The sequence below is a fragment of the Xenopus laevis genome, chromosome 9_10S (assembly GCF_017654675.1).
Source record: "Xenopus laevis strain J_2021 chromosome 9_10S, Xenopus_laevis_v10.1, whole genome shotgun sequence".
Classification (NCBI taxonomy): Eukaryota; Metazoa; Chordata; class Amphibia; order Anura; family Pipidae; genus Xenopus; species Xenopus laevis.
In genome coordinates this window covers 41139098-41165443 of record NC_054388.1, presented here as the reverse complement: position 1 = coordinate 41165443, position 26346 = coordinate 41139098, and the positions used below count along the sequence as shown (strand labels likewise).

Below are 26346 nucleotides of genomic sequence, written 5' to 3'. Positions count from 1 at the left end.
TGTTTGATCCAATTCAGTTGTTTCAATATATAGAAATAACAGTTTTATTAACAAAGTTCTCTTTCTCAGGAAGAGGGAATACAATGCTTGCTCCCTCTGGGCCAAAATAACATTTGAGCAGGGTTGTTTCTGGGGTTTTTGCCTCCTGAGGAGACCTTTCAGATGCCCCCCCCCACACACACACACCAAGAGCTTACCTTTCTGAGCGCTGGAGCGGGTTGAGGGGCCCACATGATTAGAAAATCAGAATTTCGGCTCTTTGCATTACCAGGAGCTTCTCAACTCGCCTCATAGCAGCAGCTCCTCTGCATTTGCGTGTCTTGTCCAGAGAAACACATGCTATATCCCAACTATTTGTTATTAATGCAATTTATGGAGGGGCTCATTGAAGTAAGCTCATCATCAAGCACATTTTAATAATGGCAAGAATAACTGGTGTGGTTTGTAGAACTGTCCTACTACTTTGGCACCTGAATCAATTCTAGACCTGGAATGGAGCTGTAAATACTGGACTAAACAATGGCAGTGCTTGATTGGTCTATGAAGGGTAGGGGTTTTTTAACTTTAGGTTTGAATTCTCTTTTAACGGTGCCATATAGAAAAATGTCAAAGCTTATTGCCAGGGATTCCCCTGCAAGTGGTACAGAACTGGTTGCTAGGTTTGCTAGCAACCACAGGAGTGCCATGGTTAGCATCACATACTGTTATACAGGGATCTCTGTGCCAGTCCCCATTCAACAAAGAAAAAAGATATAGTACCAAAGAAGCCAAATATCACCAGGATCAACAGCTGCCAGTGCAGAAAGAGGCAGTTGCTGTAGAAAAATGCCTCAGCTAAGCTGACGGACTAGGAAAGAAAAGGGAACAAAGGGAGGAGAGTGTTACTGACATAGTTAATTTCTGTGTATCTGTGCTCTGAACCACGACAATCTATAAATATGAGCACTTTGCAGCTCAAAATTATTAGCAGATGTGCTAATCAGAATAAATCGCCGAGTACGCTTGACTTGCTGATTACATTGGTTCACAGGGTGAAATTTTAAGCAGCTCTGCAAATAAAATCATTGCATAGAGAGAAGCTAGTTTTGTTCCACAAGGACAGAGCTCTAAACGCTGCCCACATTTATGTTTTATACCCAAGTACAGGAATGGGATCCATTACCTGGAAACCCGTTATCCTGAAAATTCCGAATTGTGGAAAGGTTGTCTCCCATAGACTCCATTTTATCCAAATAATCCAAAATATTTAACAATGATTTCCTTTTTCTTTGTAATAATAAAACAGTAACTTGTACTTGATCCAAACTATGATATAATTAATCCTTATTGGAAGCAAAAGCAGCCTATTGGGTTTATTTAAGGCCCCAGAATAAAATGCCCTTATTCCTGGCATGTATGCACCATAGAAACCCCAAACCCTTTTCTGTCTCTATTCTCCTCAGAGCTAGACTGACTGTGAGCAGCATTTAGACCCATTTAGTATTCTGTCCCTAATGCTCTTTCCATTTCACTTACAGTTTTTTACGGTTTTTTGTAGGGCTGCTCGGGTCAAAACTGCCGGCCCAGTTTTCTAAATTAGGAAAACCGGGCAGGATTTCCTATAATTGACGCAGCATTGGGCCAATCGGCGATCACTGCATCATAGCCCCACCCCTGATGTCATGGCCCCGCCCCCTGCCCGAATTCCACAAGCCGAAAAGGTGGCAACCCTAGATGCTGTACTCTGTCCTGGAGGACTTCAGTGCAGAAAAATACAAATTTTGAGGCCCTTGCCTCTTATTACGGTAAAATATTATATAATTTGTCCGTTCCAAAGGTTGCAGCATTCATTTTATTATATGCGAGTTCCTTTCCTCCTTTAGCTCAGTATTTAATGAAAATGAGTTTTTCCCTGCAGTACATCACTACCGGGTCCAACACAGGGTGAATTGTATTCTGTAACTAAACAAAAAAACTAAATAAATGGTCTTATTACATGTCGGAAACAATTTGCTATTGCCCCAGGGGTAAGTGCAAGGGCAATAAGGGTGGAAAATGGCAATGTTTTATTATTTTCTTTTTCTTTCTATTTGCTTTTTGGACCCGAAGATGACGTAAAAGAAGAACATTACCCATTACAAGGTAATGCTCAACTCTCTGGTATGGAATGCAGAACAGATGTTTATATAAATAGGAAATAAATTATATTAGATTGCCAGCTCTTGTCTCACACTGCTACTTTTTAAGGTTACAGGATGTGCTCAAGAGGGAGCATGCCACCCTCTGGAGTGATGCCACACTGTCTCCTGTATCACTATTAATATAAAAGGAGAGGTTATTATTCACAGTATATCTCTATAATAATTAGGAACATTATTATTCATTGTATATCCTGCTCCCCTGGACGGAAGGGGGGTCTAAAGTCATCCACCTAAGTGCCATCAAAAAACGGGTTATGCACAGACACTGCATAGAGTTTTATCACAAAGGGCTATATGGGCACAATAATGGCATTGGTACAAAGCAGCATTTTCTCTTCTTCCACAGGATACACCAACGGAACAGCAAAAATGGAGGCAGCATCTTGAGTATCTGCGGCTGCAGAATGTAAGTTCCCTGATCACTGTTCCTGATGCTTTTCTTGGGTATTTAACCAATAGATAATTAACTTTGATCATAAATGTCACCTTTCTTTCCCCTTTGCTCCTATTCTTGTGACTCCCCTACACTCGTATTCTGTCCAATCTCACCTTCACCAGCTTGGCATGATGATCTGGGAGGAGGTGAAGAGGCTGCAGGAAGCTGCTGGGTATGTACTTTGCAATTAACACTTTCAATTACAGTTACTGACACATAGATGTTTTCTCCTACTTGGTATAAACTCTGGGTGCTTTGGCCATACTAATAATAAAAAGCAAAGAAATTTGTTGAACTTTTTTATGCCCCTGCAACCATAGCATTTATCTCAGGATGTATCACTGGATGAAGTCTAGCATGGAACTTATTCAGCTTAGTAACTGCCAAATGTGTTACAGTAGGGACAAGTGTGTATCAGGTATAATGTTATTACTTAGGTACAACACTATCTGGCTCTTTTATTCATCCAGTGATCAGAATTGTAGTTGCAACACTTTAGAAACAAATTATAATACAGATTCTTTTACATTGTCTTCCCTTCAAACCTAGTGAGGAACAAAAGCAAACTCCTGTAGCTGAAGAAGGCATCACGACCATTGAGCCTTCGTCTGTAGGCTGAGAAATAACCACTTTATTTAAAAAGTTCTCTTTTTCACCAATAGGAAAACAATGCTTGCTCCCTCTGGGCAAAAATAAACTTTTGAGTGTCTCTTTCAGAGAAACGCATGCTATATCCATATTAGGTTTTACTTTAATTGCCTAAAGTAATGCATTTTACTGAGGAGCTCAATGAACTAAGCAAGAGATTAGGTTATTTTTTTTTTACTCTTTTACTGACAACTTGTCGAGTAATTATTTTACCGCTTAACAGCAGAAGGGTTGAAATGATGATTAATGTTAATAATTCAAAATAAAGCAGCAGAAAAAAAGGAATGTCAATGAAAAGATAATTTAGTTATTGGAAATCATTATGTTATATTCAAATGTTAATACTACAATAACCTTTGCTGTCTTTAGAGCAGCAGCAACCATGATGCCCTTTGTTGGCACATATTCTGGCTCATCAGTGAATGGGGACATTGCCCACACAAACATAAAATTTAATTCTAAAACAAACTAAGCATTGGTTTCTATGCAGCCCTGAGAGTAAACAGTCAGTAATATATCAGGGACTCATTATCAAGCACTACAGAACAATGCAGCGAACAACTTTGGCAACTGGAGTGTTTTGTAGAACTAACCTACTACTTTGGCACCTGAATCAATTGTAGGCCTGGAATGAAGCTGCAAATGCCGGACTTTAGCAACCCGTATGTATTAATGAAAAGTGTGCAATTGCAGTGCTTGATAAAATTATTCCCTTTTTGAACAAAAACGGATTTAAAACAATGGCTTAACCTAAAACAAAAAATGCAGCAGCACACATACTAAGAGCATCCCTTTAAATACTATTTTGCCCAGACGGCCTGGACCAGTCCTTTTATTAACAACCCTAACCCTAAATGTTTCTTATCTGGTTGGTAGCTGTGTTGGCAGGCATTTTGTCAGCTGTTATCTTTGCGGGTCTTCAACAGCATCTTCTCGCAGTGAAAGCTGTCAAATTGTGGTATGTTAAGGGTGCCGCATAGAAAAATGTCACAGCTTATTGCCACGGATTTCCCTTGCAAGTGGCACAGAACTGGTAGCCAAGTTTGCTAGCAACTACAGGCAGGAGTGCCATGGTTAGCATCACATGCTGTTATACAGGGATCTCTGTGTCAGTCCCCATTCAACAAAGAAAAAAGATATAGTGCCAAAGAAGCCAAATATCACCAGGATCAACAGCTGCCAGTGCAGAAGGAGGTAGTTACTGTAGAAAAATGCCACAGCTGCGCTCACGGACTAGGAGAGAAGGGGAGAACAAAAGGAGGGTGTTACTGACATAGTTAATTCCTGTGCTCTGAAACAGGGCATATACAAATTCATTAGCAGATCAGAGTAAATCACCTTTGCCTTCCTTGCCTGTTTCATTGCTGATTACATTGGTTCACAGGGTAAAATTCTAAGAAGCTCGGCAAACAAAAGCATTGCCTGGACAGAAGCTAGATTGATTCCACAAGGACAGTGCTCGCACCATTGCCTACATTTATGCTTTAGAACCCAAGTGATTGGCGACAATAATGAAATGATTATATATTCTTCACTGGGCAAAACGGCAAAAAGCAGCTTTTGAACACACACACAAATTGCATATAAGGCAAAAACAATACAGAAATGGCCCTTACCTGCACAAACTTGAAAACTGCAAAGGCAGGGGCACTGTTATCAGGGTAGAGGGATCCCAGAATGCTCAGCATCTGAGTGTTGTAGCAGCTGTCTCCCAATCCCAGCAAAAAACTGCAGGCCAGTGCTAGGGTTTTGCTGATAGAAGGGTGCAATATGAAAGGTTAGTTCAGTACAGAAGTAGTCAAGGGACAAGTCCTATATATAAATCATATATATATATATATATATATATATATATATATATATATATCTATATGTATGTATGTGTGTATATATATATATATATATATATATAAATATATATATATATATATATATATATATATATATATATATATATATATATATATATATATATATATATATATATATATATATAATTTAAAAAGCCCACTGTCACAGTTTGTTGAGGTCATTCTGCCCATAGTAGGTCCTCCTTCCATGACTGACTGCAGTATGATCCTATTTCTGTTATTGAACACGGTCCTGTTCCTTACCCTGCTTGTAGGTTGCCTGTCTTGCCCCATTTCCTGGACATGGAGCCTTTTCTGCTGTAGTATTTTGCCTGTCAGTTTGCATTGCCTCCAATGTAACCTTTTCCCTAAGTAAAGCACCTATCTGAGGAAGAGTATGCACAATACACATTAAGCTGCAGCTACTCGGAAAATATTTACAAGATGAGACTTCCTACAACAACTGCAGGTATATGTGTAATACATGCTGATTTGTATGCTTAATATGTGCTTAAACACTAGCAGATCAGCCTATTAAGTCTAAAAGTCAATTTGAAAGGATGCTGTTAGCTTATACTGGTAGCCAAAAGGGCTAGGTAAGAGGCAGTGGCCAAAAGAAAAAGTTCCATTGTGAGAGCCCTTCAACCAATGATCGAATTGACAAGTAAAATGTTTTTTTCTAGGGCCTTCCCTATAAGGCATTTGTCCATAGGTACCTACACAGAAAATATGGCCATGATTACAGTGCTGGAGAACAAACTGGAGAAAGAAGAATAAAGCAAAGCACAGGGTCAGAAAGACCTACCTATGCAGGCTTATGATGTAGGAGCACAAATGGTTGTTTGTTCCTCATACCACGGATTGTAAGCAGTCACAACATGGATATATTAAATTGAATTAGAAGGGCTGGAATGTAGGTGAAATTAAATGTGGCTAGGACCAGGAGAATCAAGTTAGACATGTATAAAAAGTTGCATAAAAATTTGAGGAACTAAAGCCTTCACAATCACTTCATTTCAGGGGTTCAAATGCAATTAGACAAATTAAAAAACTGAAAATAAAATGTTAATTTCGAATACTTGGTTGAAACCACTTTGCTGGCAATGACAGCCTGAAGTCTTGAACTCATGGACATCACCAGATTCTGGGTTCCCTCCTTTTTAATGCTCTGCAAGGCCTTTACTGCAGCAGCTTTCAGTTGATGTTTGTTTATGGGCCTTTCTGCCCGAAGTTTCAACAAGTGAAATGCTGCTCAATTGGGTTCAGATCAGGTGACTGACTTACCCATTCAAGAATATACCACTTCTTTGCTTTAATAAACTCCTGGGTTGCTTTGGCTGTATGTTTTGGGTCATTGTACATCTGTATTGTCCATCTGTATTATGAAACGCCAATCAATTTGACTACATTTATCTAGATTTGAGCAGACAGTGTCTCTGAACACCTCAGAATTAATTTGACTGCTACTGTCCTGTGTCACATCATGGATAAACACTAGTGTCCCAGTGCCACTGGCAGCCATGCACGCCCAAGCCATCACACTGCCTCCACCATGTTTTATAGATGATGTGATATGCTTTGGATCATGAGCTGTTCCACGCCTTCTCCATACTTTTTTCTTGTCATCATTCTGGTAGAGGTTGATCTTTGTTTCATCTGTCCAAAGAACTTTGCTGGCATTTTTAGATGTTTTTTAGCAAAGTCCAATCTAGCCTTTCTATTCTTGATGCTTATGAGTGGCCTGCACCTTGCAGTGCACCCTCTGTATTTACTTTCATGCAGTCTTCTCCTTATGGTAGACTTGGATATTGATACGCCTACCTCCTGGAGAGTGGTGTTCACTTGTTTGGCTGTTGTGAAGGGGTTTCTCTTCACCATGGAAATGATTCTGCGATCATCCACCTGTCTCAGTGGAGGTCCAGGTCTTTTTGCGTTGCTGAGTTCACCAGTGCTTTCTTTCTCAAAATGTACCAAACTCTAGATTTTGCCACTCCTAATATTGTAGTAATTTCTCGGATGGGTTTTTTCTGTTTTTGCAGTTTAAGGGTGGCTTGTTTCACCTGCATGAAGAGCTCCTTTGACCGCATGTTCCACAAACAATCACCCCCCCCTCAAATCAACTCCAGGGATTTTATCTGTTTAATTGAAGGACATAACGAAGGAATTGCCCACACCTGCCCATGAAATAGCCTTTGAGTCAATTGTCCAATTGCTTTTGAGCCCCTGAAATTAAGTGACTGTGTTAAAAAAAGGTGTTTAGTTCCTCACATTTTTATACAATCTTTTGCTCAACCCACTGAATTAAAGCTGAAAGTTTGCACTTCAACTGTATCTGAGTTGTTTCATTTAAAATTCATTGTGGTAATGTAGAATCAAAATTGGAAAAAAGTTGTCTCTGTCCAAATATTTATGGACCTAACTGTATATAAGGAGAGCAGGTAAAGAGAATTAGCAAGTTGCAGTACTATCTTAGTGTAAGGAAAACCTGGAATTATAACTTGGATAAAAAAGATGTTGCACAGAACATTGGCTACCTGGGATTTATGAATGCCGAGAGGTCAGTTCCACTTCGAGAAGCAATGGGGGCATCGCTAGGCATATAGAGGTATATCATATAGAAAGCCAGAAAATGAACCACCACTCCAAGGATGACCACCGGATTACGACCAAAGTAATTGTTCTTTCCAAGCAACCCAAAGAGTCCCCCACCTGTAATATATGAACAGTGACACAGTGTAAAACAATAAGTCAAGGCAACAGATTTTAACAGGATACTGTACACGTGTCCCAATTAAAGGCTTTATATCAGCAATCAACTAATTTAGAATATGGTTCAAGATGTAACATAACAAAAAGAACAGCTGTGTCAGCCATAAGGCAGCCAGAATCTGCACCCTGTACAGGCAGAATGATGCACATATTAGGGGGTCCATGTATCTCCCATCACCCACCTTCTATGAATACTGACAATTGCAAACAGTGCAATATTATTATTATTTGCATCTCCCTGTGCCTGTGCCTCCTTTCACTATCTGCAGTTCACTGCAGCATGGCCTTCTCTCACTCTATCCTCCTGTACACCCGCAACCTGAGTCTCTTTATTTCCCCTTGCCTGTGTCTTCTAGAGTCTTAGCCCACAGTGCATCTCTTGAGATTCTCAGCACCCTAACATCATATCACTCACTATGGCTTGGCCTGTAGCCCCCCCCCTATTGCTGCCAGTGTCTTGCTGTCAGTTCCATGTGTATTCAAATTTATACTCACACATTATTCTTTTCATTATTTAAAGCTGACACCTTACAAGATGATAAATGCATATATTTATTTGTACATACATAACTCAGAAACAATGTCAATGAATAAGCTTGTGGCATTCTGTGCTCAGTTCTTTCATGAAATATTAAAACTCAAGGCAGAGAAAACATACCCAAAACTTCTCCCAGGCCAACAAATATTCCTGAAAGACCAATAAGGCTCTTGGCATCAGTTCCAAAAACGTTCATGGAGCCTATGCACGTTCCATAAACACCAGAATAAAATGTCAGCTCTAGGCCTAGAACGAAAAACATAATATATTTCCACATTAAATGTATGAATATGAACCAGTAATATACAGTTATATATTTATATCTCAGCCTGCATAATAATTTACTCCACTTTCAACAAAAAATACAACAGTGGTATGTCTTTCATTTCCCAAGAACATCTGAGTACTGGGGTGTTTTCTGAACAAAGATTTTTAGTGAAACAGTATTCAGTTGTATGAAATTAAATCAAATGTGAAAAACTGGCTGTGCAAAAATTTGGGTACCCTTGTAATTTTACTAATTTGAATGCATGTAACTGCTCAATACTGATTACTGGCAAAACCAAATTGATTGGCTTAGCTTGTTATTGTTAAGTCTTGAACTTCATTGGTAGGTGAGTCCAATCATGAAAAAAGGTATTTAAGGTGGCCAATTGCAAGTTGTGCTTCTGTTTGACTCTCCTCTGAAGAGTGACAGCATGGGATCCTCAAAGCAACGCTTTAAAAGATCTGAAAACAAAGATTGTTTGGTATCATGGTTTAGGGGAAGGCTACAAAAAGCTATCTCGGAGGTTTTAACTGTCAGTTTCAACTTTAAGGAATGTAATCAGAAAATGGAAGGCCACAGGCACAGTTGCTGTAAAACCCAGGTCTGGCCGGCCAAGAAAAATACAGGAGCGGCATATGAGGTTGGAGGTTGGACTGATGAGACAAAAATTGAGTCATTTGGTCATAACAAAAAAAACTTTGCATGGCGGAAGAAGAACACTGCATTCCAAGAAAAACACCCGCTATCTACTGTCAAATTTGGTGGAGGTTCCATCATGCTGGGTGGCTTTGTGGCTAGTTCTGGGACTGGGGCCTTTGTTAAAGTCGAGGGTCAGATGAATTCAACCCAATATCAACAAATTCTTCAGGATAATGTTCAAGCATCAGTCACAAAGTTGAAGTTACGCAGGGGTTGGATATTCCAACAAGACAATGACCCTTAACACACTTCGAAATCTACAAAGGTATTTATGCAGAGAGAGAAGTACAATATTCTGGAATGGCCTTCACAGTCCCCCGACTTGAATATCATGGAAAATCTATGGGATGATTTGAAGCAGGTTGTCCATGCTCGGCAGCCATCAAATTTAACTGAACTGGAGAGATTTTGTAAGGACGAATGGTCAAAAATACCGCCATCCAGAATCCAGACACTCATCAAAGGCCATAGGAGTCGTCTAAAGTCCAAAAGGAGGCTCAACTAAGTATTGGGGTTCCCAATCTTTTTCATATGACTGTATATCCCCCAAGACAGAAGGTATTGGGATTTTTGTATTAGTGAGACTGTTAGTGAGACTGACATTTGATACTAGCCTAAAAACAAGCTGGCTGCCATGGGTACCTCTAAAACTGTAGCAGTGTGACTGTTGCCCCAATGTTTCCACAGTATATACAGGATCTGTAACCTTGTTATTGAAAAGAGGGGGTACTGAGCATCCAAAGATGGGCTTCAACATTAAAAGTCTGACAACACAGGATTGAGATTATAGGTCGATGGCGCTACAGAGCACTGTGATGTTAAATTAGTCGCAGGATGAGTGTTTCTGTTGGATGTATGGAAACACAGATGAGTGAATAACCAGCAATATTCTCATAAAGTGATTCACATACAGCTAAAACTAAGAACGTAAGCCGATTTATCATGTATGCACAGCAGACAGAGAAAAAAAAACTCAAGGGTATCATCAGCAAAAAGAAGCAGTGGGATGAGAAAAAAACTGAATAAAAATGAAATATAAAATATACTTCATTTTTTTCATGACAAATATGACTTAAGACTTCTCACAACGAAGAGAAGATAATGCACGAACATGGAGAGCTCAACCCAATCCCAAGAAAACACTTGCTGTAAGTGTAGGGTGCTTATCCGGAAGACCCTTCCCTCGCATAAGGGTCAGTGGGTAAATAACAAAAGAAATTCGGATGCACACCTGTTAGTTGCAATTGTGTCCAAACGGTGATTTATTTGAAGCCCAAAATATACATCACAAAGGGGCAACGTTTCAGACCCCTCCGGGTCCTTTATCAAGCCTTCTCACAACGAAGAGGGGATAATGACTTTTAAGATTGCCATTTGCAGCAACTGATGTGCCTCCCCCCCCCCCTTTAGGTTACTGTTTTGCATTAGCCTTCTGACCCCTGCTTGAGTTTTATTAAAATGTTTTGTTACCAGTGTGTCCCTTGCAAAGGGCTGCTGCATTATACTGTGTGACGGAAGGACACAAGGTGATTTCATTCAGATTTTTATATTCTCTTATGGATGCTTTTCCCCTTTTCTTTATAGCCAATGGCTAATCTTTACCTGCCGCTGTTCTAGAAATCGTTAGCGTGTTTTATTATTTTTATGCCAGCATTTGCCCTGTAGGGGGTGATAATCAATGCACTGCCTCCTGTGGTGCCTTGTGCCTAGACAATCAGCCGCAGCCTAGCAGAGGATTTCAAAGCAGCCTCTAACAAACCCGTTAAAGAGAAGGGCTTACAAAAGGATTACACCGAGCATGCTGTTTTTATTGAAACACTAAATTAAACACATTAATATTAAATGCTCTGTCTGTTTTAGCTGAAATTTTCCCAGTGAAAGATAGATGGTCAACATAATGGCTGAGATTTGTAAGACGTAGACTGAGCTACAGTATGGCACATTAGGTGTTGGGTGATCAAATGCATGGCTTTAGCACTGGGATGCAAAATGTTGCATCCAAATGGTTAAATATTATGCAGTTTTTTTGTTAACAAAGGAAACATTAGGAGCTGAAAGTATAGGTATTCTCCACTAACTGCATTTACAGGGTGAACTATGGTCACAAAGCCCTCAATTGTTCGCAATAAGAGGCAGATTCTACTACTATCAATTCACAAGACGGGTTGTTTTGGCCCAGATTGGTCTTTTCATTACTGGCAAAAGAATACATGGTGTGCCATAGCCAATACTGTAGTTTCAGGCTTGCTTATGTCACTCTTTCATTGAAAGTCTGGACACAAGCTACTTATCACCTTCTATAGGTCTCTGAGTGTGTCTATAATCCCAAATAGGGCAGAGACACATGTGGAGATTTTGGGAGATTAGTTGCCCAGTGACAAATCGCCTCTTCTTCGGCGCCTAATCTCCCCACTTGCCGCTGGCTAGAATCGAAATCGCTTTGTTTTTCTAAGTTGCCTTCATTTTTCCACGTCAAGCAACCTCGGGCGACTTCAGAAAACAAAGCGATCCGAGTGCCATCCCACCGGGGAGAACGCAGTTCAGGGAGATTAGTCGCCCGAAAAAGAGGCGATTAGTCGCCAGGCAAATAAATCTCCCCGAATCTCCACGTGTGTCTCTGCCCTTAGTTAACCATAAATAATCTGGAAAATTCTATGGTATAATGGCGCTTTTCATAATAATAATCTCAGTTTTTCTTCTTTCCAGCTGTGCAGTCGAAATATCGATTTCTAAACAACATTAGAAAGGGATCAAACCAGGTTCAGCAAGACTGCAAAAGTCCGCTGTCACTACATGAGCTTGTTAAATGTGTGAGGCCCTGGCATGTTCAGACTGAGATCTTTAGAAAGTATCAGAAAACAGCAGCACTTCTAATGTCTGCCCATTGGTGTCTGTATATGGAATATTCATCAGCATAAGAGACCTATGTTGTCCCTATAGCCAGAGGGTCTGGGACTAATACTTTTTAGGTGGCCATGGCAGAGCAATGCAGATAAGAACAACTGGGATATTGCATTTATCAATAGTTAATAGACTACTGCATAGGCAAATTCAAAACTACTCCAGCAATACATTTATTTTTCATAAGAAGGTTTTTTATATGTGTATATTCCTCTGTTTATACTCCCATAAATAGTAAATGCATATTTTCATCAAAAAGTGCCCTTTAAAGGCAGGTGGCTAAGGGGCAATTTTATTACCCTGACATTTTGCAGCTCTACTGGCGAGGAACATGACACTCATACATTTTAGGAGGGAAATATTGTTTTACAGCACAGTGGAATAACACTAGTACTGGGATGCAAACTTGAGCCAATCAAATTAACTAATCATATTCGCTTTAAACAGTTGAATTGCACTTGACATATCTAAGCTAACTGCTGATTGGTGCAGGGTTTATTTGCACTGTTACTATGTGTCCCTGTATTTTCTGGAAGACAACCATATTCACAGCCAAATCCTTGTGTACAATGTTTACGTTACCTGTGTACGCCACCAGTATGCTTAAAAGGAGCATTTCTTTCGTAATGGACAATTTCAGGGACTTTCCTGCAGAAGAAAGACAAGAAGAGAGAATAAAAATAAAAAACAGATATTGGTTATCGAAAAACTACATACAACACATGAAAATACTCACTGAAAGCATCCATAGCTTTTGATAAACAGCCTTGAGCAGACCTGGTTAAACACAATGACAGAAGTGTGATTAGATGCAGATTATAGCATAGTTGCAAGAACTTTTCATTTAATAAGATGGAGGAAGTGAACATACAAGAATAACACCAACGTTGATGTCCAGGAGAAAGGGAGGGAACCAGTTATGTCCAAATTGCCAATATTTCCATAAAAGATAACTTTTAGATATCATTCAGATGGAAGGATTTAATAGGCTGTCTGGTCAGAATCTCATGGAGTGATCTCACCAACTGACTAGTAACCAGCTTCTATCTATTAAAGCCTATAAGGGTATAGGCTGCATGGCCCTCCAATGGGCTTCCCTGATCGATTTCTGGTCAAAAGTCGGCCAGATGTCGATTAGGCTGGGTTAAAAATCCCATCGGATCACGGACGCATCTGTTCATTGATGTGGTCCAGCAATCCAACCACCCGTATTGCCGGCATTATGATCCAATCGTTGGGCCCTAGGGCCCACAATTGGATCAGCCAGATATCAGAACACAGTCCTCTGCACTAACAGCTCCATGGTATTGTAGTGAAAAATTATATTGCCCAACCCAGGGATTGAAGGACTTAAAATTCAGAGACTGGAGGAGAAAATATCCCTTTATGCGGATGACATGCTGGTATATCTAGCCAATGCCACGACTTCTCTTTCTGAACTTCTGGCTGAGGTTGAGAACTTCGGGAACTTCTCAGGCCTCCGGGTTAACTGGGCAAAATCGGCAGATTTTCCATTGACACAGGAAATGTCAGGGACCTACAACATGGACCCCAACTGCAGTGGGTGTCCGCGTTTACATATTTAGGCATTGTGAAATTTAGAACACAGCACTGGTCAGATCTGCCATTAACTCTTCCAGGTCGAATAAATTTGCCTAAATTTCTATATGCCTTTCATAATGCACTGAGTCTGCTCCCTACAACTTGATGCTTGTATAAGAGGATTCATTTGGGCGGTTGAACGCCCAAGAATTAGTATGCAGATGCTTCAGGCCCCGATACAAAAAGGTGGACTTGCCCTCCCTAATTTTTGACTTTATTATTATGCAATCCAATTGGTTTATACATTGTGGAGGCTCAATCCTGACCCTAACAATCAGGCCAGGGTGCTTGAAGCAGCAGTAATTTCATCCTTTGAGGCCCTGGCCAACCAGCTATACAGGGGTCTTCCCTCAATATATACCTGCCATGAAAACAGTTACCCTAATTTTCCAACGAACAGTGGGGTCTGCCTACAAGGCTACAGGTATCTAGTCTAAATGGTCCCTTCCAGATGCCAGTGTCTGGGCCACGGCCAGAATTAAGCATCTAGGGGATCTAGTAAGCACAGGGGATCTCAAGCAGTTTGCCCAACTAAAAGAAGAATTTGGGCTACAAAATTACATGCTGTTTAGCTTCCTCCAATTGCAACATGCATTCCCTGTCAAATTCCAAGATAGAGCCCCATCTATTACCCAATCCACTGTAGAAGGTTATCTTCGTAGGCCAGAACTCTAAAAACCCCCAAGTTGGTTCTACATTATTTTGCTCCAAGCTAACTTTAACCCAATAAAGCATATATGTCATAAGTGGGCTCAGGACTTTCCATCCTTAGAGGAAGGAACATGGAAACAAATACTGGAAACTAATATATCAGTAATAGCTATATACAAACTAAGTTTCTTAATAGAGTTTCCAGACAGACTGGTACAAATGTATCAAGGACATCCATATATATGCATGTATTTTGGGAGTGTCCGAAAATTCAACAATACTGGTCTGTAATTCTTGCATTTATTAATACCTCTCTGGGACTTCCAGAAATCCGGACACCTGAATTTTGCCTACTGGGACATTTGGAGGGGCTTACTCTTCCACACAGTGACAGGTTGTGTTTACAGCAGCTTTTGCACTATGGGAAAAAGACTATTTTGCTTACATGGAAAGCCCTGGAACCCCCTACCCTAGAATTCTGGATTAAAATCAACAACAACATACTACCGAGCCACAACCTGACATATTTAACACGAGGATGCCCGGACAAGTTCAAGAAAATATGGGACAGGTGGCTCACTGAACCACAAACTGGTACTGCAGCTACATAGCTAGTGATGAGGAACGTAACCAAATAAGTTATGTATTATAGGATACAGTTCTCCATATAATGGGAATCCCCACCCATCTAAATATCTATCTCTTATTTCTTCTCTCTTCCCTTTTCTTTCTTCTTCTTAAATTCTATGTTATGTTTAAAATCAATAGAAAGAAAACCTTTCAAAAAATTATATTGCCCCTTTACATAAAATATGGTTATTATAAGATATACTGCCTAAAATAGGGTCATTAAAAGGTATACTGCCTAACTACCAACATATCTATTAAAAAATATTATCCCTCATTAGATTTTGGGAAATCTCGTGGTGTCAGCAATTGCTAATGAAATGCACAGTCCACATTACTTGATATTTTCATAAAGTGGAACAGATCTCTTGACCTGTTCTGTAGTGCAATATAACTTTAGAAGAGCAATGCATTCTCCAAGCTAAAGCCGTCTGACAGACACAATCATGAAGTGAGGCTAATCAGGCAAGATCTGAAATAGCACAAATTCAAACTAAGGGCAGAATTGAACATAAGTCTACTCTCCATTCTCAGACTGAAGCACTGTGGCACTCAATGTATTTCATAAAAAAGAAAAAAAAGGAGGGCATAAAAGTAGTGGGATCTAATCGAAACAGTTGGCTCATTCCATGTGCACAAATTAGTGAATTTTATGCCACCTTTCCTAACTGACTGAGATTTTCTGGGTACCCATGAGGACCTGGAAACAGCCATATCGTGTTTAACAGATCATTTATAGTAGAGATTGGGAGAAAGTTGGATGGAAAGTGGGAGGGAGTTAACTGCACTGAACGTCAGGGTCAGTCATTTTTGTGGGGGGGGGAAGCACAATGGGGCTAAATCCAATAAAAACAGCAGCACTCCGGTATTACTGAAAAAAGTAAGAAAAACTTTACTTAAAGTGCCTTAGGCAACGTTTCAGGCTACGCAGTCCCTTTGTCAAGCCATGACAAATGTCAAGCATAAGCAATCGGCTACATCTGCGACAAGAAACACTTACATGCTCCCTTCTGCATCTGCTACAGAATCAGAGGCTTCATCCTCTTGTGCAGAGTCAGAATCTGGGGTTCTGATGAGAAAGAACAGCACTGACCCGACCAAGCTAATCACCGTCAGAGCTATAAAAACTGTCCTACGATCAGTATCTAAAAAAAGGCAAAAAAGAGCAGTGAAATATTACAACATTTCCAGGAACTTTCCATAAATACTAAATAGAACCGGGGTCCCCAAGCTTTTTTACCTGTGAGCCACATTCTAATGTAAAAAGAGTTGGGGAGCAACATAAGTATGAGAAAGTGCCTTGGGTTCCAAATAAGGGCTGTGATTGGCTATTTGGTAGCCCCTATGTGGAATGGCAGCCTACAAGAGGCTCTACTTGGCACTATACTTAGTTTTTATGCAATTAAAACTTTCTTCCAAACCTGGAATTAAAAAATAAGCACCTGCTTTGAGGACACTGAGAGCAACATCCAAGGGGTTAGTGAGCAACATGTTGCTCACGAGCTACTGGTAGGGGATCACTGAGATAGACAGATGATAGCTAGATAATTAGATATATAGTATTTTTGGTGCTATATCAACAGTGGGGAGCACCTTTTTTTTTGCTATCACCCTAAAGGTTAAGACACATGGAGCACTTTGATTGCTTTATCTCATTAATGTCAGCAGGGAGAACCAGGCTACCATAATTGTTATTACAGCTCTCTATTAAAGACATTGAGTCACTGGCCATAGGGTTTCTTTGAAATAAAGTGCTCCATCCAAATACAGTTTACATAAATCATGCACAATGTAAGTTAATCATGAGTGCAAGGTTTTACATTTAGTATAAAAGTGTTAGGCATAGGCGGGGTTACTTGGGAAACATACCAGATATGTTTATCTCTCCTTTCCAAGCCAGGTAGATATAGAGATTTCCAAACAGCATGCTGTTGGGGATTACAAGAAAAACTTAGTGACTTTGTTCATTTTTCTTTACGCATTCACAAACAGGGTGAAGGGAGCACTTACCTGAACTGCAAGAGAGCCCAAAATATGCCACTATGCCTTCCAATGGTCCTTTCATCAGAATTAATGGTCAGACAGCATCCTTGGGCAGTCCAGAGCACTGAATGAGGTAGAAAATGGACAGGTAGCTCAACAGCAGATAGAGAATATGCCACAATCTATTCTCTGCTATGTTGGTTCTGACACGTGTAGTAGAAGCCATCTTAAAGCCTGGAGGAGAACTGGCTTCTTCTATCTTGTTTAAGAAGTTACAAGAGAAGAAAAAGGAATAACCAAATGTAAATCTCACCAGCAGCTGCAATTCCAATCAAAACGGATAAAGTGTAAAAAGACCAGGTATAAGGCTGAATAAACATAGCAATGTAGGCGCTGGAAGAGAAAGAAACTTATGAGTGACCAAGGTATACAGTGCTTAAAAGGACAAAGTTGACTCTCAATTATATTTATATATCATGCAATACATTTTATTATGATGAATATGGAAAGAATACAAATTAATTAGAGCAGTGCTGTCCAAGAATCTGTGGTAGTGAGGGCTGGATCATTTCTGGCCTACTTAGTGGAGGGGCCAATAATGGAAGCCAGTGTTGATCACAAGCACTATTAAGACCATATCCACATTAATGGTGGCAGCACTGAGCTCACTGCAGGGATATCCCCCATCCAAGTCATATAAAGGCATAGGGATGCACCGAATCTAGGATTTGGTTCAGGATTCGGCCTTTTTCCGCTGGATTCGGACGAATCCTTCTGCCTGGCCGAACTGAATCCTAATTTGCATATGCAAATTTGGGACAGGGAGGGAAATTGCGTGACTTTTTGTCACAAAACAAGGAAGTAAAAAATGTTTTCCCCTTCCCACCCTAATATGCATATGCAAATTATGATTTGGATCGTTATTCGGCCGAATCTTTCGCGAAGGATTCAGGGGTTTGGATCCGAAATAAAGGCATACCATTAAATTTATATGCTGACTCCTCCTCCCCTGTGAATAGTATAGCAACCCTTAATGATACTAATAACATATGACATAATTAAAAATCGTAGGGACCTAAAAAATATTTTGAAATGCTAACAAACTCCCAGAACAAACCCCCACCAGACACCAGACTCACTTCCCATATGCAGCATAGGGCAGACAGAGTATGGCACACACAGGCAGCTTAGAGCAGAGCAGGCACTGATAGAGTAGGGCAGGACACATGGAAACCTATGAGGACCACTCAAGTGAACAATACAGGGACCAGTTGATCTAAATACTGAAAATATTTAAATATTATTAAAGCTATGCAATCAGTGTAGGACTATGTAGTTACATAAAATAAGTGGGATAATCCACAGAATTAGAAAAAAACTGCTTCCAATTGGTTAATACCATAAAACAAGCACAACCTATGGGGTTAACTGGCAGAGCTGGTGTTATTTCTTCCAACGAGTGACTAAACCTCGCTGAATCCTCTGTTCTTCGTAGCGTTGCTTTGTACCATTAAAGTGGAAATAATGTGTCTAATTAGTTCCATGCCTGACCATACCCCGAGCCTTCCCTTCTTTCAGTGCTTCCAACCGGCAAACAGATCCTGAAAGCTGACAGCACAGTATCAGACAATACAGAAGAGGTTTCCCTGCTGCCAACAGTATGAAATGGGACTGTACCTCACCTGTTTGTATAGGTTTCTTCCCACAGCCCATACACTCACCTCAGCTCATTTGTCAATTATCTATTCCAATTACTGAAATATAAAACTAAAGGTTAAAAATAACTTTGGTGCTATATAAAATTGGAGGTAAGTTAAAAGGTTGAACGTGATAGGCGTTTGTCTTTTTCCAACCTAACTTACTGTTACTATATTATGATTCAGCAGGTTGAATACATTTCCATTTGTAACCAATGCACAATTGTATTATGGCACTGCTGGGAATGTATAGGATAAGTAAAAGGGTAAATCACTCATTTGCAGCAGCCTGCTCAGGTGGGTTAATGAACATTCAGGAATATAATTTTGCCTACTTGTGGGCTGCTCTCCTTCCACTGGAGTTGGAGTTTATTCTCAAGCACTGAAGACAGGGCTGAACAACTGGAGAGCAACAGGCCCTTCTGAACATTTTATACATTTCTTTGTACAAGATCCTTACGTTAATATGGCAAAGGTTACATAGCAATGAAAATGGGAAAGCACTGAAAATAATATTTGATGGGACAGATGCTCCCTCTGCTGGCTGTAGAAACTGAATGCAGCATTTACCAGAAGGGAACAGAGGATATTTACAATACCCTGAATGGAAGTGTGCAAAGAGCAAGTGCTCATTCTAAAACCACGTTTGTTGCTTGACTGTGTTTTGCTTATAGCTTCAGATTGGAAATACAATGTAAAAGGCATTACTGTCCTTACTACCTGCTATTGGGCAGACACGTGGTAAATACAGCTCTCCATTGCAGTCTGATTCCCAACAAATTTGTACAGGATGCAAAGTGCTAAAAAACTGTTACATTTACCGCTATAGACTAAAGTTAAGTCCTACTCAATAAATGGTATATTGTCAGTATGTGGCTTTAGTGTTTACTTCTATTTAAATTAACTCAATTCAGACCATCAGCAGTATAGAGGTCCGGGGGGGCAATGACTGATGAGCATCTTTATTAACAATTCTTACTCCCAAACTTTAGGGGGTCTTAAATGGATTTCTGTGGGACTTCAAGTTACACCACTGTCTATTAGTAGTTGAATGAAAGGCTCCTGGGTGCCCCTGTTTTACTGGTCCCAAAAATCAATGAACTGAGTTACCAATGGTTCCTTAATCTCCCCTCCACTGTCCACCTATATGCCATGACTCTTACATATGGGATAGTATGTTGGTCCTCAGTAACGGAACTAGGTGGGGGCAGGCCCTGGTGCGGGCCATGCAGCCGAGCCCGCCCCCACCCTCGTCCACGTGTTTTTTCTCTGCGGCTGCAGCCGAATCCAGCCGGCTGCAGCGTGCGCGATCTGCCGGGGGGGGGCCTGCGGGGGTGCGGGCCCTGGCCCAGTTGCACCCCCTGCTCCCCCAGTAGTTACGCCCCTGTTGGTCCTTAAGAACTGGTTGTGCCCATGTAACTCCCCCAGTTCCTGCAGCCCCGGTGCAACCCCTGCACCACCTGTAACCGCTACCCTGGAGACTAGGTATTTCAATGTATGTAGGATGAAATATACAGTTAAGATATCAGTTACAAAAATACAGAACTGTATGTATAAAGCCTCCATGGGTCACACAAATGACAGATGTTGTTTCACTCAGAACATACCTACCTGTACAAAAGTCCACTTAGGAACATAGACATCTGACACCCGAGAACAGCAATCACAGAAGGCGCAATGAGATTGGAGGCAGAGAACACACTGTATATAATGGCCAAGCTGCAGGGAAATAAAACGGCACATCAAGCTTATGAGGTGGATCCGAAATACATTGTACAAGTGTCATATGTAGGGAGGGGTGTGTGTATGGATGCTGGGTTTTCATTTGGAGGGGTTGAACCTGATGGACTTTGTCTTTTTTCAACCCGATTTAACTATGTAACTATGTACTTACAGGTAACCGGATGCTTGGGAGAGGCTAAACATTTGCTAAATTCCTCAAATGCTATTTAAATTAATATATACATACACATTTGTGTAATCAAAATAATGCATTGATCCATTTCTTATGTTTGGCCCTGTTGAGCAGAATACTTGAGTCTCATGAAAATATAACGGATACAATAGTTGCTTATATTAAACAGGATGCTGCTGAGAAACGTATCGATTAAATGATCAGAATCTGCACCAGGATCACTAAACTTCAGTTTTGGAAAAAATGGTAAAAAATAAAACATGGAAAACAACTGAAATAAGTCTTTATTTCTGGTGAAAACAACTGAACTGAAAAGTGTTTGAAGGTGAAGAACCCCTTTAAGCATTTTGTACTATATCCACACATATATAGGTAATGAAGCCCGACGGCGCATGCGCTGTTGGGTCAAGTCAGGAATCGGCTTCAACTGCACAAGTGCAAATCGGCACCAAGAGCCAAAGACTATATGAAGATCCAGAAGATGCCAACCGGGAGCTCTGCAGGTTTTTTTTTTTTACATATTGGGCATATTGGGCATAACACTGTTTAGTAGACCTCGGGCGTTCATATTTAGGGTGTGGCAAATTGAAGGTTTTTTAGGTGATTTCCAGAAATGCCACCAAAACGGTGGCATTTAAGCTTTGCCTATTTGTAGTTTGGAGTAGAAAGATTTTTTTACCCACTTTCCAAAATTATATGATTTTCAGGGGTCACCATACTTTTTTGCAGCTTTTTCCACACATAAAACTGGCAGTGTGTTTATGAACTAGTGTAAATGTAAGCCATACAATTAGTATGTACAATATATAATTTGGGGTTTTACCATGCTATGTAGTTCGATAAACCTATGTTCATTGGGCCTCCATCTGTTTAGTGGACCCCTGGCATTTATATTTATGGTGGTTATCTGGCTGCTAGTGATGTGCTTGTCAGGGTTTTCCTGACCCGCACCCGACACTAACCCGCCCTGCTGCAGCCTGCGCCCGCGCTTCCAGGGTCCTTTTATAGACCCGTGCCGACCCGGCCCGCCGATGACGCCACAAAAGGGGCGGGGCGAGCAGACGCGAGACTATAAAACCGGAACCCGGAAGTCGGATGCCGGCATTTGAAGGTGGCAGGCGGGGAGAGCAGAAGAGCTCAACCCGCACCCGCCAGGAGCAGTGCGAGGTCGACCCGAACCCGTTGGTCCCGCGGGTATCGGGTCGGCCCGCACATCACTACTGGCTACCTAATAACCTATAGGGGAGAAGATGCTGGAAAGTGGAAGCTTTGAGATGATTTTGTATATTTTTATCAAATTCACCTCCCTTTGCAGCTTGGTACTTCGGAGTAGAAACAAAATTTGTACCCATTTTGGAATTGGGGGAAATGATGTACTTTCTAAAACTTTATGGTTTTCTGTGGTGAACATTTTTTTACAGATTTTGGGATATCTTTATCTTGGGGACCCTACATGCCGCATACTTAGGTAAACCTATACACATTGGGCATCAAACTGTTTAGTGGACCCCTGGCACTACAATGTTTTTTTCTTGGTATCTAATATTTGGAAGATAAGATGATTTAGACTGGACTGGATCTTGAGATCATTTTTTTTTTTTTAATTGTAATTTTTTTTTATTTAAAAAAAAAACATAATTTTAGGAAAGCATTGCAGCTTGGTAGTTTGAAGTAGAAAGGCATATTTTACTTAGTTTGAATATCAGAATCTGTTCTTTCTAAAAATGAAAAGTTTTCTAGGATAAACTTATTGTAAGTAGAATTTTTGCCTTTGAAATCTGAAGTATGGAGATTGCTGGAGTGGTGCTTTTGAAATTTGGGAGCGTACTTCTGGGAATTTTTGACCAATACAAATGAGAAATTTCCATAAACTATATATCTTTGGTACTGGTAAATTCAGAAAACATGGGACTTATGAAATCAGTTGTATTTTCATGCATAAAATAAATTATGTTTCTGATATTTGTGCTTATATTATGGGAAATACGATTTTTGTTGAACTTTTTAGACATTTAAAAGTCTATATCTTGTTACAGAAGACGAATCACACCACAATTCTAACATATTTGAAAGCTTAGGTTGTCCTGAAAAATCTATAGATCACTTTCCTGGGCAGAATAAAAATCACCCTAGGAAAGACCCCTAAAGCAATAAAAGTACTGCAAGTGACCAAATCATCTGACAGGGGTCCATTATGTACATTGTCAATTTAATTACTAAGCAAGGTGATTAATCCAGAATATACTGTAGTCAACTGTCACTTTAAGGGGCTGTTCACTTTCTAAACACTTTTTTTCAGTTCAATTGTTTGCAGATTTAAGTTTAAAATGTAATGTTCTTGTCTAGTGTGGCAGCTCAGTGATCCAGGAGCAGATTCTGAACCACTACAAATTCCTACATTTAGTTGATACATTTCTCAGCAGTATCTGTGCCAGTCCTGTTTTTGTGCCTAAAATGATATAAAAGCTAAATATCATGTAGCTTTTTTTCCTCCTACACATACCGGTTTTGATCCTTAAAGGCTACCACTTATAGAAAGCCATAATAATATTAATAAATATTGCAAGGTACCTTGTATAACCGCTTCCATGGAAACTTGTGCTGTTCAAGCTGGAGATGACAGTTTGCTGTGTATAAAAGAGGAAAGAAATTAGGAATAACATATTAGGCTGAAACATTCCAATTATGATACAGTGTATTACTAGGGATTATAAGGTACACACGAGATTCAACAAAAAGCAGGTGCGCACCTGCCATGAAGCAAGGTGAAATATCCCCGCAAGTTACACCTGTAACTTAAAGAGATTAATTTTCAGGGTTTTAAACAAAAAAATCAGCTCTACTAGTGCAAAAGAGCGCTATTGGAACTAATGATGGGCCACCCTCTGGACCCGCTCCAATGCAAGATAAGAAAAGAGTGGGGGTAGGGTCAGAATCACCCCTGATATTCAAACCCATGCACAGCTAAGTGTTCTGCTATTAGTTGGAATAGCATTGGCATTGTAATATGAACATTTTTGGAAAGACTTACCGCCACATTACCACTTGTCTGGAAGGCAGTGAACATAAACATAAAGCCTACACCCAAGATGACAATATTCAGCAGTTTCCTGGATTCTGGAGACATTTTTTATTTATGATTTGTAGCAGGACTTTATCTGAAAAGAGGCGGCAACAATCCTGGAAAGAAATAAACATTTATGTATAAATAATGTTTAAACATAATAGCACATGAGAATTAGTCAGGGACGATTCTTGCCTCTAAGCTGCCCCGAGGAAGCTGCTGCGAGTTGGGGGGGTGGTCCGGAAGGCTGCAATGCTAGTAGAGAGAGCTCAGTCTCGCTTGCTGCCATAGTTGAAATTCTGGTTTTATTATCCAAAAATCTTGAGCTGCTGCCATCTGAAGCAGCAGCACCGGTGCCGCAACCTCTCCCACTCTGCGCGTAAAACTTTAGTGTTGGGCGGGTCAAAGAGGGACTGCATCTCGAATGCAACTGCACTAGCAGAGCCGAATTTCCAGTTTAAAAACAGAAATTCAGGTCCTAATGATATCGGAGGCGGCTTCTTGCTGCACCTTGTCTGCACTTTAACTGGGTGGTATGTATTTGATTACTATTTGGTGCTTTGCTTGATATTTAACTGCGTTGCTAAACATTGTAGTTTATCCAAAAATGTGTGTATGAATTATTCTATAAAGAACATTAATTGCATTAGCACACTGTTTGATTTGTTCAGTTGTGCAAGCCTTATCTGGATGAATAGATTTGAGCCCAACCATGAACCATAGCTAGCAAGTGCAGCTTGGAGAAGTACATGGTGTTCCCTGAGGATGCCCCTTACATAAGGATGTGGTTGCTACTGGGTTTCTTTGCATACAGAGGGTTCTGCTCTGTGTCTTGCATTGTTTGTAAAAGCAAAGGCACAACCAGCATGAGCAGCTTTCACCTCTCTGCTATAACGCAGGCTGGGGCCCCCCCAGCCATAAAGTCCTCTCTCACGACACCAAACTCCACCACCCCTGCGTGCACGTGCTTTTTATGGTGCATCACCGTGACTGGGAAGGAGGTAAGGAGGAGGAGTGCAGGGAGCAGGTCTGGGCTAGCAGGCGATAAAGAGCCAGGGCCCACCAGGTTTTATTCCCTGTGTTCCGCCGACCCAGTTCGACCCTGCACAGCAAAGTTTAAGTCCCCTTAAAGCCACATACGGAGAGGATAAGCTAAAGCAGTGATCCCCAACCAGTAGCTCATGAGCAAAATGTTGCTCCCCAACCCATTGGATGTTGCTCCCCAACCAATTGGATGTTACTCCCAGTGGTCTCACAGCAGGTACTTATTTTTGAACTCCTGGTTTGGATTCAAGTTTTGTTGTATAAAAAACAGCTGTACTGCCAAACAGAACCCCTGTATCCTGCCAGTCCACATACAGTCTACCAAATATACAATCACAGTCCTTTTTGGCATCCCAAAGGAATTTTTTCCTGCTTGTGTTGCTCCCAGGGCCGGAACTAGGGATAGGCAGAAAAAGCACCTGCCTAGGGCGCAACGAAAGGGGGGCGCTGGGCAGTTACCAGTCTTCTGTCTACCACTAGTCCATGTTCGCGCTCTCTCCCCCTCCCCTACAGCTTTTTCCCCCTCTCTCTCCCCTGCCCTCCGTCTCCCTTGCCGAGCTCACCTCTTCGCTTTTTCCCCTCCCCTTCATCGCTGTGCGCATGTGTGCACACGCTGGATGGGGGGTTGCACGCACGGAGAGGAGCGCGCACAGAGAGAGGAGCGCGCGTACGCATACGAGCACGGAGGGGAGCGGAGTGGCCGTCGCCTAGGGCGCCCAGTCAGCTTGGTCCGGCACTGGTTGCTCTCCAACTCTTTTAACAATTGAATGTGGCTCAGGAGCACAAAATCTTGGGGACCCCTGAGCTAGAGGACGAAATCTGAATTAACCCCTACAGTCTATTCCAGTGATCCCCAACCAGTGACTTGTGAGTAACATGTTGCTCACCAACCCCTTGGATGTTATTTTGTAATTCCGGGCTTGGAGGTAAGTTTTAGTTGAATAAAAACCAGGTTACTTGTAGTCTCTTGTAGTCTACCAGTACCATAAGTGCTATGAAATAGCCAATCACATGCCTTACTTGGCACCCCAGGAACTTGTATTGCTCTAACTCATTTTACATTTGAATGTGGCTCACGAGTACAAAAGTTTGGGCACCCCTGGTCTATTCAATCCTCATGCAACTTTACTGGGACTAGCAGAACAGAAAGCTCTATGGGGAAATCAGATTCATCCCAGCCTACACAATTCTGCAGCTCACAGGCAACAGTGTACAATTACACACACAACGTTGCACTGACACAATGCCTTTGTCTCCCCTGTACATTTGGGGTACTAATTAGTAAAAATGCCATTGACACACAGACACCACTCATTCTGCACGGAAACAGGCAAAAGCTCTTACCCCAGGGTCCCCAGTGGAGAACTTTGCCGGTCTCAAGGAAATAGCATGATTCTAAGTCAGCTGATCTGTAGAGATTTTCACTGGTCAGCTGACATAGGTGGAGACACCAATTGCATTGTGGGAAATTAGT

At 40.9% G+C, this 26346-nt stretch overlaps 1 protein-coding gene across 1 annotated transcript; it reads right to left on the bottom strand.

Annotated features, from left to right (window-relative positions):
- Positions 1–3430: 3430 nt before the first annotated feature.
- Positions 3431–26272, bottom strand: mfsd11.S (major facilitator superfamily domain containing 11 S homeolog). Its single transcript, NM_001089766.1, has 14 exons — positions 26217–26272; positions 23796–23944; positions 23336–23391; positions 20461–20568; positions 17466–17545; positions 17180–17276; positions 17039–17097; positions 16170–16314; positions 13026–13066; positions 12872–12937; positions 8542–8667; positions 7649–7823; positions 4881–5016; positions 3431–4497 (listed from the first exon to the last, which is right to left on the bottom strand). Exons 2-14 carry the CDS (start codon positions 23889–23891, stop codon positions 4345–4347), a joined length of 1338 nt encoding a protein of 445 aa, NP_001083235.1. The 5' UTR covers positions 23892–23944; positions 26217–26272; the 3' UTR covers positions 3431–4344.
- Positions 26273–26346: the final 74 nt, after the last annotated feature.

Excerpts from the sequence above, each read along its gene's own strand:
- mfsd11.S (NM_001089766.1), bottom strand. The coding sequence starts at position 23,891 with ATGTCTCCAGAATCCAGGAAACTGCTGAATATTGTCATCTTGGGTGTA. Across the intron at positions 17,277-17,465 it reads GATTGGAATTGCAGCTGCTG|TGCTCTGGACTGCCCAAGGA; the intron begins GTGAGATTTACA and ends TACCTCATTCAG. Across the intron at positions 17,098-17,179 it reads TGGGCTCTCTTGCAGTTCAG|CATGCTGTTTGGAAATCTCT; the intron begins GTAAGTGCTCCC and ends AATCCCCAACAG.